Source organism: Gracilinanus agilis, chromosome 1 (genome assembly GCF_016433145.1).
Source record: "Gracilinanus agilis isolate LMUSP501 chromosome 1, AgileGrace, whole genome shotgun sequence".
Lineage (NCBI taxonomy): Eukaryota > Metazoa > Chordata > Mammalia > Didelphimorphia > Didelphidae > Gracilinanus > Gracilinanus agilis.
Window position 1 is genome coordinate 423,920,581 of NC_058130.1, and position 16,725 is coordinate 423,937,305.

General features: G+C 35.8%; 1 protein-coding gene across 1 annotated transcript in view; it reads left to right on the forward strand.

Annotated features, from left to right (window-relative positions):
- Window positions 1-1,060: 1,060 nt before the first annotated feature.
- The window catches only part of CEP72 (centrosomal protein 72), a 75,702-nt gene continuing 60,037 nt past the window's right edge, over window positions 1,061-16,725 (forward strand). Inside the window, exons 1-4 of the mRNA XM_044665172.1 lie at window positions 1,061-1,136; window positions 7,349-7,476; window positions 7,953-8,145; window positions 9,727-9,841. Coding sequence (XP_044521107.1) covers window positions 1,061-1,136; window positions 7,349-7,476; window positions 7,953-8,145; window positions 9,727-9,841 — 512 coding nt within the window. The remainder of the gene's footprint in view (window positions 1,137-7,348; window positions 7,477-7,952; window positions 8,146-9,726; window positions 9,842-16,725) is intronic.

The following is a 16,725-nucleotide window of genomic DNA, read 5'->3' on the forward strand; positions in this document are numbered from 1 at the left end:
TTTGGGTGTATGGGATAAAGTCGTGTATTATTTCCCAGCATACATTAATTAATATTGATCATCTTAGACTGGCAACTTCCTATAGAAAATTGATGAAAGTTAGGTGCCCTTCAGAAGGGAGACACCAATCTCTCCTTATGAAGAGTAGAAAAATCCCCTTCCCCAAGCAGCTTTATATATACATAAATATACATCTTTAATTCACTCTTTTCTAATGTGGCCAACTCCCTCCCTCCCCCTTTTTCTTCTTCCCATGGGAAGAGTCTTAAAACTTAGTTATAATCTTAGTTCCCTGTCCTAAATGTTTCAGCCTAAAAGGCCTCTGACATGTCTAAATTCTGATTCATCTTAGAAATTGCAAACTTAAGGAATGCTTCCATGGGTTTGAGAGTGCTGGGAAACTTAAGAAGGGTAGGACAAGATAAAGAAAATATAATATACACAGATATTGTGTTACATACAGGTGGTGGACGACAAAAAAGAGGAGCATTGTGTTAATTTCCTATAAATTCTGTGTGTGAATATCTTTGGACACTTGCTTTGGGTCCACCATTCAGAGAAGTGCCACCGTCCCCTTCTCTTCCTATTAAAGGTCGCATTTTCTCTGCAAGCATCTCCTGTCTGCTCATTAGAGTGACTTTGGGGTGTAGACCCCAAATTTCCACTCCACATATTATGAATACTAGTATATGGCACCTTGAAGGAAGGGTTGTTTCACTTTTGTCCATATTCTCACAGTAGGCGCTTCACAGGGCTTGAGATCTGGACCAACCGCCTCACTTTACAGGTGAGGCCACTAAACCCCAGAAAGGTTATTCGATTATCTAAGGGTAGACAGGTAGAAATGAACAGGGTGGAGAGTCGAACCCGTGAGCTCCCAAATTCTTCATTCATACTTTCCCATACCCCATCCTCTCTTCCCTTCCCTCGCCCCAGCTCCTAGACCCCACCTCTCCCAGGAGACCCAGCGCGTCGCTTCGCCCTCTTTGAAGCCTCTTCCGGTCCCAGGTGGGGCCTCACTGCGCAGGCGCCAGCGCAGGCGCGCTCGGTTTGAAAAAAAATGGCGACCGCGTCTAAGTTAGTACTGTCGGAAGAGAAGATCCAGGAGAAGATCGGCGTCTGCTTTCGTGATATGGGTAATCTGGGGAACCACTGCCTCCAAACGTCCTCGGGGCCCCGAGAAACCTTCCCATTTTCATCCTGTCTAGCGGCTCCAAGGCCCTTGGAGCCCGCGCTCCGCTAACCCCTGGAGGGCTTGAGTCCCTCGGGTTAAAACGGCCCCAGGCCGCTGGGGAGCCAGGTGGGAGTGGGGTGGGGTAGGGTGGGATGGGGGGAGGGCGGGACCAGGGCCTGTTCTTGTCTGGACCACAAGAGTAATCAACACACCCACAGACCTCCGTGTTTTGCAGCCCCTCCCCCACATATGTGTGTACACTTCAGGACAAACCATGGTTAACCCCCTTCCCCACATGTGTGTTTACCACCTCCACCTCCTCTCCCCACTGCAACCCCATGGTTAACTGCCCCTTCTCACATACACACCCCTCTACCCAGGACAGCCTGTTGTTTATAGAAAGTCATTCACATAGCAACCAATTCTTTGTGCTTCCAGTGCAACTCAGACTGTTGTACTAGAGTCAGCTTGTGGAAGCCAGCTGTAGCTGAATTGACTAGTAGTTATTTATTTTCGGGTTTGAAAAGGGGTAGTAAGTATATTTGCAACAATTATAGTTTCAGTTTCCTCTTAAGCCTGAACATTGACCTAAGTTAGTAAGGTTAGATTAAGGACTGGTTTAAAAAAAAAAAGCATCACTTGTGATTACTTTTATAATTTCATATTGAACATGAATAAAGACACTGATATTTGACAAAATAATTTTTTGAAGCTCTCCAATTTAGATTTTTATATATAAAATTTCAATTGTTGTTCTGGTTAAAATGCTTTTTGTTAGAAGAAATGAATGTGTTGCAGCAGAGCTCTGCTATGGAAGCCAGCCCTTTCTAAAGGACAGCAAAAATAAGAGAAGGGCTAGTTTTGTTTTAAGAAGTGCAGGTTGTTTGAAAATTGAAACCAGGTATCCCTTTGATGCTTATTAGAATCTTCTTGGGGGCAGCTGGGTGGCTCATTGGTTTGAGAACCAGGCCTAGAGATGGAAGGGCTTAGGTTTAATTCTGGACTCAAACACCTGTTAGTTGTGTGACACCGGGCAAGTCACAACCCCCTTACATAGCCTTACCACTCTTCTGCCTTTGAACCATTACACAGTATTGATTCTAAGACAGAAGGTAAGGGTTTAAAACAAAAAAAAGAATCTTGATTAGCAAAGCACTGATTTCCATTTAGGGGAGTGATTTTCATTTCTTTAGAATGGTAAAGAGAATAGTGTTTAAAGTTGGAAGAGATCTTAGAATCTATTATATGGCCATTGGCTTCTCCATAATGAATTGTCTATACCAGAAAAACGAGGAATTTTCTATGGACATACGTAATGGCTATTGAGACCAGTGCTATTTGTGGGAGGTATAAAGAGATAAAGCCACACAATCAACAAGCATTTGTGAAATACCTACTGCAGAGGGCTACCAAATCCCACCCTGAATTATATATTCTAGATTACTGAAGACAGTTGTCTGAGTTGAAATTTGAATCCAAGTATTCCTGATCCCTAAGCCTAATGCCCTAGTCTATTCTGTCTTATGCTTCTCATTCCATGGGACTGGTTGAATGACCAGATTGAAAAAAGTAATCTTTAATGGATTGATGTCATCCTGGAGGGACTTTTTCAATGAAGTGTTCCAGGGAATTATATTTGGACTTGTGCTGTTTAAAGACATAAATGGAATGCTTATCATATTTGAAGGTGAGAAGAAGCTGAAAGGAATAATTAATACATTAGATGACAGATTTGGAATTCAAATAAGATTTTGAATGACTAGAACTTTGGTCTAGGAATAAATGTAAAGCTTTATACTTGGTTTCAGGATCAAGTACAAATTAGGGGAGATAATGTTTGTTTTGAAAAGATCTGACAGCTTTGGTGGACTAAAAGCTTCATTATGTCAAGCCTGAGGTGGCATGCTTAAGAAACTTATATTGTCTTAGGTTGTTATGACACATGCAAGATGACATTTTGCATTGATATTGATCAGGAGAGAGATTTAAGACAAAATTATGCATTCAACTGCCCAAGTGAGATAAAAACTTTTTTGATTGCATGCATGAAGAATATATGGAGAAAAACACATCTGCAAGGTAACATTTATAGAACCATAAAGTGACCTTTAGGAATTAAAGTAGCTCTATCAACTTCGCACATTTGCATATACTTTTCTATAAAAGGCAACAGCATCTTTGTGCATAGAACATCAATACAATAACTGAAAAGGCAAGTAAGGCAGATTTTAGGTATAAGTAAATAATTTTTTTCCTACTCTAGCTGTTAAGAGGCTGTACATTTTTCAGGATTAGAAAGATTATATTTTGCCTGTCAGACCATATATTATGTTCTGTTTGGAGCACCATATTTTAGGACGTTGATAAACAGGATCCAGAGAAGGACATCTAGGCTAGTGAAAGACCTCCAATTTATGCAGTATAAGGATTAGTTTAAATAATTGGGAATGGTTAGCTTAAATAAGAGAGTAGAGGCATGTTAGCTTTCCTTAAGTATTGTTATGTGAGAAAGGGATTGGAATTTTTCTGGATATATCACAGGGCAGAACTATGACTTGGATAGAAGTTAAAAAGACAAATTTAGGCTCTATGTACAGTGGATGATTTACAGTAGAGCTTAGTGAAGATTAGAAGTTAGTCAAGATTCATTCCTTGAAAGATATGAACAACAGGAAGAACCTTGTTCTGCAACCCATTGATCACAAATCACAGGCAAGGCATAAAACAAGTATGGTTCTACGTAAATTAACTGGAACAAAGTAAAATAATTACATTTATTGATTTAGGTTTTTTTTTTTTTACATATTTCTGTCCTTTTGTTTCATTCATTTATTTTACATGATTTTTCATGGAGTTCACAGTATTTTAACACATATTATTCAATTTATCATGAAACCTCAGGTTTACCATATTGGATACCTTTAATAATCCAGTTTTCCAAATCTAGCTTGGGTCATAGTAGGTTTTCAAATGGAGTATACATCAGGTACATTCCTAGATCATTAAACTTCTTTATTACCATATTTCAGAGAAATTTATTAATCATTTGTGATATATAGTTGTTTATGCCAGTTTCTGGTGATTTGGAAAGAATTCTTCTCAGTATGTAAATATACTTATCTGGGTTCATTATTTCTTAGTGAGGACAAGGCTTCCACAACCAGTGGAAGTAAAAAAATCCCTAAAATACTTTTTTTCTGGGTGGATGTTTTGCAGTCTGTTGAAGATGCTCAAATATTACAGGCAAATGAGTATGAATTCTGATAAAGGTTTTGGTATAAACTTGAATAAAAAGGTGAGTTTCATTAGTAAAAATGACCTTTTTATTGTTGTATAACTTTGCATTTTTGTTTTTTTTTTTTTAAATATAGCTCAATGGTTAACATCTGTTAGATTTTACTGTTTTCCCTGTTCTTCCAACTTGGAAGTCCATCTGGTACTGTAGATTAATCACTATACCTCCTAAATTTTTCAGGTTCCTTTGAAGTGCTTTACTTTGATATTGAATTAGGCAAGTTTTGCAACAATAATTTGCGAACTTGAGACATTGGTTTTTGTTTTTTTACTGCATCTCTATTTGCACTTCAGTGCTGACTGATTTTTTATTGTTGGCTTAAATGATCCTTGAAATTCTTTATTTTTCTCCAGCAACAGCCATTGCAATATCTAAAACAGACATTGAAATATGAATTTTTGGGGGGATTCTTTGGTACATTTCATTGTAGTAATAGCCATTCTTAAAAACTTCAGAATTAAAAACAGCAAAAGTGCAACGAAAAACATGTACATGGCCTATGAGTTTCATCACTAAACAGAGAAGGAACTAACTAAAAGGTAGGGAAATCTGCTAAATCCTATTTCTTTCGCTCAAGGACACACTTCTGAGTTAGAGTTATGAGTAGAAGCACACAAGAATGGCCATTGATAATCACAAAATGAAACCATATCAAAATTATTGGTTGTTCCAGCAATTTATGTACTGCCATATATTTTGATGAGAGTGTTCACTGTCATGAAGGAGATCCAGCACAGATTTCAACTTGGAAATGAATTCCCTATGGATGGTGAAATTCTCTATGTACTTCTATTTGTGGATGGCATTGAGCTGGAGCACTACAGAACTTCTTAGAAAGTATCTGTAACCACTAAGAAGAATTTGGCCTCGCTCTCCATCTAGAAAAAATCAACAGCAACAAGTGGATGAAGAATTCCTAATGTTCAAATTGTGATGTAGAGCCTGTAGAACTTCATCTTACAAAGTATGTATGTATGTGGATGGACAGTCCAATTGCTTAATTATATGTAAATAAGAGGAGAGTGGGTTTGGATTGCACATGAGTATTTTCATAGCTCCTTTAATGACCTCAAACTTAGGCCCAGAAATGTTAGGTCTCATGGAAACAGGATTTGAACTCAACTCCTCTTGCTCCAGTCTATGACTTTCTTCCATCTAACACCAACCTACTTTTCCTAGCTTAGCTTAACTTTATCAATAGAGTTGTGAACACTTAACCTTATTGTAAGGGGTTGAGGAAAAAATTGAAGGTATCTGGCGTAGAGAAAGTTGAAGTAGGAGTTGGATGGGTTTGAAAAGATTGAGCTTTGGGAAGACCTGATTATATTTGTAAATAGATGAGGAGCCAGAAAATGGAAGATTGAACATACATGTAAGAGGGAAATCTCTGCATGTCAAGGTCTTATATGGGTGAGGTGAGAGGGGATAGGATCATAGGCATTGATAGGAGATATGTTTCTGGCACTCGACTCAATGATTGGAAATGCATTTTCCAATAGAAATATTTTTACAGAGAACAAGACAGCCTCTTCGGTACCAAACTTTGGATTACAGTGATCCCTCACCTGTTGCAGGAGTTACATTCCAGAGATCCCTGTGGTAGGTGAAAATCTGCGAAGTAGTGGCATTCAATGCCAGAAGCCTCAGAAGGTGCAGAACTTTTGGGTGGCATAAATAAGGCTTGAAATAAATTCAGACTTCTATGAAAACTTCACAAAACCACACCACCACAGAGCAACACTATGTGCAACTTAAGTTGCAAGAGCAGCTATCAGATGTGGATGTGAGGTGGACAAGGAGAGATGCTGAACTTATGGGCACACGGTGGGAGAGCAAACAGACCAGTGCTATAATCACTGAGCCAATCAGCGCCCATGATACAGCACACAGTGCTGTGACTTTTATCCCATCAGCCAAAAGAATGCCATGTAGAATCTCACTTTCCCAAACTTGCATGGTGGCATACTGCATTTCCATTGTGTACAGTACGGTACTCATCCGCAAAAACCTGTGATATGGCGAAAAATCCACGATATAGATTTAGATTTTCTTTTTTTTTTAAACCTACAATACAGTGAAACCATGATAATTGAACCATGATCTAGAGCTGAGAGACTGTATTCCTTTGCCTAGGAGGAGATAGGTGAATGATAATTCAGCAATGGAGTCTGAAAAGGAGGGCTGGACATGTAGAACTAAGAGAACATTGTCATACTATCCAAGATAGGAGAGACTGTCTTAGATGAGGTCAGTAGATTAGGGTCAGTAGTGTCTGAAGCTACTGAGAGGGCAAAGATGATGAAAATGGAAGTTATTTTATAAAGAATTCTGGATATCAATCAGTCTAAAAATTGATATTGCTGTTCATTTTTATTTCTAGGTTTCTCCTGGTTACATAAACAGACTCACTTTACCATTATTTTGTTTGTTGTCAGTGAAATACAAACTTATTTTATATTAACAAACCTTTTAGAAAGGTATCACTTAAAAATCATGTGATACATTCTAAAACCAAATTTAAAAAAATGCCTTTTTTTGTAGTGCACGTTCAGTCTTGTTTGTGTCATCTTCAGTATCAGTGCACCTTGTTGAGTGCTGACTTCTCAGTTGTTATATCCATAAATAGAACCAGAAACCTTTTTGTATTAAATCTCTTAAAAGTTCTTTAAGATAGTTAAAAGAAGCACATATGATGGTAAGATATAAAATAGGTTGTTATCTGCGTAGCTGGGGTGGTATCCATATCATTGATATCAGAGATCTTTCAGTGGAATACTTTAATGTAGTCAACATTTTACAAGGATCTGGGACGGAGTAAATAACTCATTTTGACTTAAAAAGTAAAATATAGTGACAGTCTTAAAATTTTCTATTCTTAGGTATACTTCATTCACTATCTATACCTGGAACTTACCAAGAAAAGATAACTCATCTGGGAAATTCTTTGAAGAATTTAACTTGTTTAAAGTCTCTAGACCTTTCACGAAATTCATTGATTTGTCTAGAGGTAAATTTTTGTGTTTTTTTTAATTTGATAGAAACAATTGTAATTAAGATTAAAGCAAAAGAAAATAAAATTAACTAATAATATAATTTCCTTTAAAAGTAAATTAAGTGTATTTGTATTTATTTTGTACTGTAAATTAGCTCTCATTAATTGAGGTGTAATATAAAGAAATAAGTAAAAGAAAATGTCTTGGATGAAAAATGAATAACTACTTTTATTGCAAAAAAGATTGAAATACTAAGAAACACATCCCAAATTTTATATTCATGACAAGATTCAGACAAATTTTTAAACTTACATTGAAAATAAGATGACTAATTTTAAAAATGAGGACCCTGTGAACTTCCCCAGTAGTCATATTACTGTGTCAAAACTCTTTTTGGATATCTGCCTTAATGACAGTGGTAACATATTAGAATATTTTCTAAAGATTGTAAACCAATTTTTCTTTTTTTTTTTTTTTTTTCTGTTAACAGGGTATTGAGTACCTCACATTGTTAGAAAGTCTCAATCTGTACTACAATAACATTTCCTCACTAACAGAAGTATTTCGGCTTCACCAGTTACCTGAACTAAAGGATGTGGATCTGCGACTGAATCCTGTAGCTAAGAATGAACCTGATTATCGTCTTTTTCTTGTGTATATAATTCCAAGACTTAGACAATTAGGTAGGAGAGACAATATTTATCAAAGACTTAATTTTTTTTTCCCTAAATGTTTATACTGTACAGAACTGGAATGATAATCTTTTATATATATATAGGCAACTATACTGAGAAATTCAGATTTGTGTGTTTTTTTCCTCATTTGTGATAATGTATTTGCTTTTATATTTCTATTTGGACCATTGTCCTATGTTTCTTTGAAGCATGAGTTTTCAAAATGGGTGGCTTGGGTTAGGAGAGCAGTTTTTGAGCATGTAAAAATGGACATCTGACTAGCCTCAGTGATAGATCAGTCTTGTGATCTTGGCCTTGATTTGGTTGTAGTGAGTAAAACTCAGTTTTTTTTAATTGTCTAGCAAAAGTAAATTAAATAGTTAAGTAATTCATTCATATAGTGCCTAGTGTCACATTTAAAACTCTGATAGATTAAAATTTTCTTTTTTCCATACTTAGAAAAAGTAATAGGTCACACAATTTTCTAAGGCTTATATAATGAACTTTTCTCACAATTACCTCTACAGTATGCAGTATGAGTAGACTGGTGAAATTTGAGAAGAGACAGTTGCTTTCTTCTTTGGATTAAAATATTTCAAAGCAGGAAATTAAAAAAAATATTTCCTTTAGATAAACGCTATATAAAATTTATTTAAGAAAGTAAAATTTTATTTAGCATTAAAAAATTAGAACTGACTTGTAGGCCTTAAAAGTCAACCCTATCTGCTATAAAAATTGTAGAACCAGTACAGAATTGTGAGTCAGAAAGATAAAATGTAATCTTATTGGTCTAATTTTTCCACTTACAATGAGGAAAAATAATGCTATGTTTCTCAGAACAATATTGAGAGGGTCAAAGTACTTGGAAAATATTTTGATATTTGTTAAATTTGTTAGACCTAATTATCCTTTACATAGGTCCCATCATGATAAGACATTAACGCCTTTTTGTCCTTTATCAAAAGTGAGAGGTGCTTACAGTATAAAATGTGGCATTCTTATGTATATTGATGGTCTACAAGACACTTGGAGAGTTGGTTTATCAAAACCCCACTTCATTTTATTATTACTACTTCTACTTTCCATAAATTAGACTTGAATAATGTCATCCACACTGTTGACTTTTTCATATCTTTAAAGGATTTATTGAATTCTCCTCAGTTCTTCAATGTAGTATTTTATTCCTACTAGTATATAGTGGTTGGAGTTTGAATGAACTCTTTATTTCCTTTTACTAATCATTTTTAAAGCCCTACATACCCTGGCTTCAGGCTATCTTTCCATCCTCATTAGATATCATCCTCCATTTTTACTCTCTGTGATCCAAACTGGTCTTCTCTCTTTTTTTTATGTGCCACTTCATCTTCTGTCTCTGTGCTTTGCACTGTCATTCACATGCTTATGATGTAGTTCCTTCCTTACCTTCACCTTATAGAAGCTGTCTCTACCCCTAAAATGTATCTTGACTTCTTTATGAAGCCTTACTTGGTACCATCAACAGTGTCCTCCCCACAAAACTACCTTCTATATAATTATTTTCCCTATACTTCTATGTTTTTATATTTTATTGTGTGGACTTTTCTCCCTCAGATAATCGTTTAGTCAGAGAGAGTGAACGAAAAGCATCTCTTGCTCATTTTTCTATGGAAGAACCATTTGAATTGAAACAGATGTCTTCAGATTCATTGAAAAATCAATCAGAAAGGTATGAACAAAAATGATATTTAAATTTTCAGAAAATTAAGTTTAAAAGTGTCAAAAATTTAGGCCCAAGTTAAAAACATGTTAACTGAGTACATATTCTTTTTTTAAAATTATGTTTATTTTTTACCATTCATTTTTAAATTTTGCAATCCAAATTCTCTCTCTTTCTCTAACCCTTCTCCTATTCACTGAGAAGGCAAGCAGTATGATATCCATTATACATATGAAGTTGTGCAAACCATTCAATAATGGCCACGTTGCAAAACAAAACCAAAACAAGAAAACTGAAGAAAATTGAAATATGCTTCAATTTACTTGAGTACATAGTCTTAATTTAAGTGTCTCCCTCCACTCCCAAAAACCATGGCATCCCAATGTAAGATTTAAAATTAGGTTTTAGCTCAGTATGAGAGTTATAAAAGTGGTTTCTGTTTATAAAATATTAGCCCCTCAGTCAAAATGACTGTTAGCAGCTTTTATTTACAACAAGGTAGAGATAGTGAAAATGGGAAATATAGGAAGGAGACAAAGCCTGGTCTAGTCTACCAGCCCTAAGTGCTTCTCTGGTGAAAATCTGGCTCAGCCCCCAGCACAGTCTCCCTCAAGTCACTATCTCCACATGGAAGTCCCAGTAGTCCTCAGCTAGAAGTCCTGGTGGTGTCTGCAGCCAGAGTTCCACCAACCCAGAATGACTCCAAGAAAAAGTGTATCTCTTCAGCTCTACTCACCTACACAGAATCCAAGGGAAGAATTTCTCCAAAAGCCAAGTAAGGAATGGTCTCCAAGGAACCAATCTCTCTAAAAACCAAGGAAGGAAAGAAAAGCCCAGACCATGTTGGTCTCTTCTTTTATACTCCTTTTTTCCAAGTCATTTCCTGTCTCTCCCTCTCTTCACAGGAACCAGTTGCAGTCTCCCAATTTGCCTAGTGGCAGTGCTTTTGTGGCTTTTGGGGGTGTGAACTAGTAAGTGTGAGCTCTCTTACCTAATGGTAAGCTAGCTACTAGGTAGGGGTACTTTAAGTTCTTGATTTGCTTAAATAAAAATAGACAAAGGGAGAGTTAATTCTATCTTCACAATCCCCTCCATTATTCTGTTGGGAGACAAGCATGTTGAAATCTCTCAGATTTATATGCCTAGTCTTCCCAATGAATCATCTGACATAACTAGCTTATACCTTTAAAGATCTTCTAGCTAAAGGTGCATACAATATTGCACTTTCAAAGAGGAAATTACAATAGCTGGAGATAAGAGGGAAATAAAGGAGAGAGAGCAAAATCAATGATTGGTAGGCGCATTGACAAAAACTAATTAGGTGGCAATCCCCATTGGTATAAGAGTTTACGTTCAGAATAAATGTGTCCAATCCCCTTCAGTTTGGTTGACTACATCCCAAAATTCATTCTGGATCTTCGATGAAGTTGTGTGGTTTCTGCAAGCTTCTTTATGGCACTTTCTCCAAACAGTTCACTTTTCTCCATTCAGGGAGTTGCAAGCTTCTTTTTCCTGAAATTTTTCTCAAAAATTTTAAAATCTTGGATTTTGCGAAAATTAATACTTTACTTAATTTGTGGAATGTTTCTAAAAAGTCCAAGGTCAAGAATGACTAAAGCTAATGCATTAAAAAAATATATTTTAAGGTAATACTCTTTAGTAGCATTGAGTAGAAGTCATTCGTTGCTACTTGAATTTATATATTCTTGTAATATTTCAAAACCCTAGAGGATTGGACCTTTGTTAAAAGTCCATATACAGATATCTGGGAATTTTTGATGTTTATAAGCACAGTATTATCCACCATTGTGTTATCTGTAGGTATAAAATAAAATTCTAGAATTTTAGTCTGTATTAACAGTGTGGGATGCTGTCATTAAAATGCTTTAAAAACGGGCAGCTGGGTGGCTCAGTGGATTGAGAGTCAGGCCTAGAGATAGGAGGTCCTGGGTTCAAATCTGGCCTTAGACACTTCTCAACTACGTGACTGTGGGCAAGTCACTTAACCCCCATTGCCTAGCCCTTGCCACTCTTCTGCCTTAGAACCAATACAGAATATTGATTCTAAGATGGAAGGTAAAGATTTAAAAAAAGAAAGAAAGAAAGAAAGAAAGAAAGAAAGAAAGAAAGAAAGAAAGAAAGAAAGAAAGAAAATACTTTAAAAACTTATGTAAAGCTCAATAGCCATTTTCAATGTAATATTCAATGTAAAAACCAAATATTCAAGTAATAAGTTAGAGGAATCCATAAAATATATTAACTAAAGAAGATAATTTTCTTGTATCCCATCCTGATTTCTCTTTTGAAAAATATTGCTATTTATGTAGTTGAAGTCACTGTATGTATTTGACTTATATTCTTTACTCTTAACAATTAATAATTTTTCCATATTTCTTTGTATTTTTTAGATTCATTTCTTCTTTTGCCATAGTAGTAGGCAATTGTTTTCATAAGTTATTTAGTCATTTCCAATTGTTGGAAATAGTTTCCACTCTTTTATTATTATGAATTAATTTAATTATTTAAATAATAAGATAATTTAACTTAAAATTTTATAATTTATCATTAATATTTTACACAGTAAGGTTTTGATTACTTTTAGTAACATTCTCATTGATACTGGTTGTATGTGATCATGAGGTCAAAGAGTATGACCAGTTTTGTAATTGTTATATCACTCAATCAACAAGCTTATATTAAATATCTACTATGTGCCAGTCATTGTGTATGCAGATACCAAATAAACAAATTTCTACTCTCAGGGAACTTATATTCTATAATTTTGTATTTCCATATTTCTCCATTTCTTCTTTCTTTTCTAAAACCCTTACCATCTGTCTTAAAATCAATACTAAGTGTCAGTCCCAAGACAGAATCACAGTTAGGGATAGGCAACTGAGGTTGAGTAATTTGCCCAGGATCACATAGCCAGGAAGTTTCTGAGGCCATATATGAAAAATAGGACCTTCTGTCTCTAGGCCTGGTTCTCTATCCCCTGAGACATCTATCTGTCCCTATATTTTTAAAAAATATTGTACCATATCACAATTCCAACATCTCATTTTTAAAGTTAGCTACCAAGTAAAGGATATAAAGTAGTATTTCGGAATTGTATTTTAACTCTTAAGTATCAATTCTTTTGTACTCTGTACTGGTTAGACTGTATATCTATAATATTATGTTAAAATTCCAGTCATTACACTGTAAGAGGGACAGTGATAAAATAGAATATGTACAGAAAAGATAGTGAAGGGGACTATTTTGAATTAACCTCTTTTAATACAAAAGAGAATGGCAGAATTTCAGGAAAAAAAACAAAAAAAATTTGTATACATGAAACTTGAAACTAAAGATATATTTAGAGCAACTAAGAAGGAGGTCTCATTGAATCCAAACCCTTGAAACCCTTATTTGGAATATTAAGTTTAATTGTGCATGCTGCTGTTTTTTGTTTTTGTTTTCAAAAACTTTACCTTCCATCATAGGATCAATACTGAGTATTGGTTCCAAGGCAGAAGAGTGGTAACAGCTAGACAATAGGGGTTAGGTGACTTGCCCAGGGTCACACAGCTAGGGGATATCTAAGGCTGAATTTAAAGTTTAGGACCTGGCTCTCAATCCACCTTAGGTACTGCTGGTTTAAGAATATTTATAAATTGTAACATGTCAAAGAGCTACTGGAAGTGTGAAGAACCTTCTATTCATAACAGGATTGAAAGAATGAAGAAGAAGGTTTTGTCTGGAGAAAAGTTTCTGAAAGACATTAACTGACTTAGGTGTAGGAGGCATTAGCCTTGTTTTAATTGGTCCTGGATGGTAGAACCAAGAGCAATGGATGGAAGGTGCAAGAGGCCAATTTTGTCTTAATGTCAGGAAAGATTTCCTAATAAGTAGAGTTCTTCAAAAGGAAAATGGGCTTACTTCAGAGATGAGGGTTATTGCTTAGAGGTCCCAAACAGAGACTGATTAATTACTTGTAGGCTAAATTATAGAGGGGTTTCCTTTTGGTGGTGGGTTAAACTAGGTGACTGCTGAAATACCACTGCTTAAATTCCATAATTCAATAAAAATCACCAAAACTATCAGCATTTTAATAAAGTAGTTTTTTTAAAAAAGCAATTGGAAACCTGCAAAAGGAAAATTCCATTGAAAGTATTCTACAAAATCTATGAAATGTTTGAGTGTAATATGTACTGAGCCACATTGATGACTAACAAAGTACTTTTAAATATATTCAAAACACTATTCAGTATCTAATAATAATGAAAGAGAGTAAGCTCCGGGGATTCTGGGAAGATGGTGGCTTAGACGCAGCAAAACTCTGATCAAAAACAAAGTGCTTTGAGGGGACAGAAAACCAAATCTAACAGCAGAACAGAGCTAGGGAATCCTCCTGCTGGACCCAACTTAAAGGCACATAGAACCAAAAAGCCTGAATTCTTGGTTCTAGGGAAAAGAAGAAGGAAGATCCCAGGTCCTCTCCCCCACCTACTGTGCTGAGTCTCCAGTGGATCCTGGAATCTCTGGGTGTGCAAGGGCACTAGTCCGGAGACAGTGCCTTGCTGGCACAGCTGTGCCAGGCTCAGGGTATTGAACACAGATGGCAGGGAGGCAGCTGGAGGAGAAGCACTGAGAGGGCAGCGTAATCATAGCCAAAACACTCCATTTTGCCCCCCACCCTTTCTCAAAGTTTTGGCTTCAGGGGACATCCAGCTCTGTCTCTCAACTCCCACCTGGCTTAATTTTATCAATAGGGCAGATAAGTCTTCAGAGGGTAGGGAAGCTCCAACACCCCTCCCCCCATAGACTGCAGTGAATGTAGCTGTAATCATATCTTCGTCTTCTGCTGCCAGCTGGGGAAGATCTGACCTCAGGGCTCATTAACCTAATAAATTGGCAGAGCAGTGAAGAAGCCCCTTCTGGACAGAGTAGCCCAAACCCACAGATCCAGCAAATAATCAGAGGAGCAAGAATTACAGGGAGGGAAGAAGGAAAAAATATGAGTAAACAACAGAAAAAGAAAATATTGCAATCAACAGCTTCTATCCAGGAAATGAACAAAGAATAGATGGAACAGAGAAGGACCAAGCAACACCAAGAAAAAACACAGAAACTCTAGTGAAATAGATGGCTTCCGAAAAACTCAAAATTCAATTAACTCAAGAACTCAAAATTCAATTAATTCAAGAACCCCAAATTCAATTAACTTAAGAACTCAAAAAACAATCAAGAGATGCTGAAGACAATTGGGAAAAGAAAATACATGAAGTAAAACAAGAAAATAGTGTCTTGAAAGCCAAAATTGACCAGCTTGAAAAGGAGGCAAGGAAGATGAAAGATGACTAACAAAGAAAATCAGACCAGAAGGAAAGGAAAAATTGATGACAAAAAACCAGGGATGAAATTCAGTCTTTAAAAATTAGAATCCAACAACTAGAAGCAAATGACTTCACAACGCAGCAAGAATCTATATAACAAAATCAAAAGAATGAAAAAATTGAGGAAAATATGAAATGCCTCATTGACAAAACCTCAGATCTTGAAAACAGATTGAGGAGAGACAACTTAAGAATTATTGGACTATTGGAAGATCATGACAAAAGGAAAACCTGGCCATCATTCTATAGGAAATTATTCAAGAAAACTGCCCTAACATTCTTGAACAAGAGGGAAAAGTGGAATTTGAAAGAATCCACAGATTACCTGCTACATTTAATTCCCAGTTGACAACTCCTAGGAATGTTCTAGCCAAATTCAAGAACTACCAGACCAAGGAAAAAATATTAACAAGCTGAAGTCATTCAGATACCATGGAGCTATAGTTAGGTTAACACAGGATCTATACTGAAGGACCAGAAGGCATGGAATACAATATTCTGGAAAGCAAGGGAACTAGGCCTACAACCGAAAATCAACTATCCAGCAAAACTGACTGTATTCTTACAGGGAAAAGTATTGTCACTTATTAAAATAGAATTCCAAGCATTCATAAAGAAAATACTGGACTGAAACAGGAAATTTGATGTCCAAACACAGAACTCAAGATAATTACCAAAAGGTAATTCAGAGAGGGGAAAAACAACAACAAAAAAAAAAACAAACTTTTTTTTAAGGGACCCAATAAATCCAAATGATTTGTATTCCTATAAGAAAAGATGATACTGGTAATTCAGAAAAATTGTTATTGTCATTAGGACACCTAGAAGAAGTATACTTAGAGGGAACAGTGACAAACACTGTATAGGATGAAATGTCAATATATATATATATATGTATATGTATGTATTTATAAATATATATAAAAAACTAGAGGTAAAGAAAGAGGATAATATTAAGAATAATGGGAAAAGAGACAAAATGGGGTAATTTATATTTCATAAGGAAGCACATGGTAGGAGCAGGGGAGAAGACCAATGCACTGGAAGGGTAAAGAGGTTGGAGACAGGAAATACTTAATTCTTAATGTGCATTGAAATTGACTCAAACAGGGAAGAACAATCAGATCCATTGGGGCAGAGAATTGATTCCTGCTCTATAGATAAGTAGAAGGGTAACAGATGGAATGGTGTGGAGGGAAGTAATACTAGGGAGGGAGAATGTGTGGGGTAACTCAAAACACTTTCCACACAATTAAAACTAGTTCTAAGTAATTGGAAAAACATTAATTGCTTTGTGGGAAGGATGAGTAAACATAATAAAAATGACAATCCTACCCAAATTAATCTCTTTAGTGCCATACATATCAAACTACCAAGAAACTTTTTTACCAAATAAGAAAAAACTATTAACAATGTTCATTTGGAAGAACAAAAGATCAAGAATATCAAGGGAAATAATGAAAAAAATGTGAAGGAAGGTGGCCTAGCAGTACCAGATCTTAAATTGTACTATAA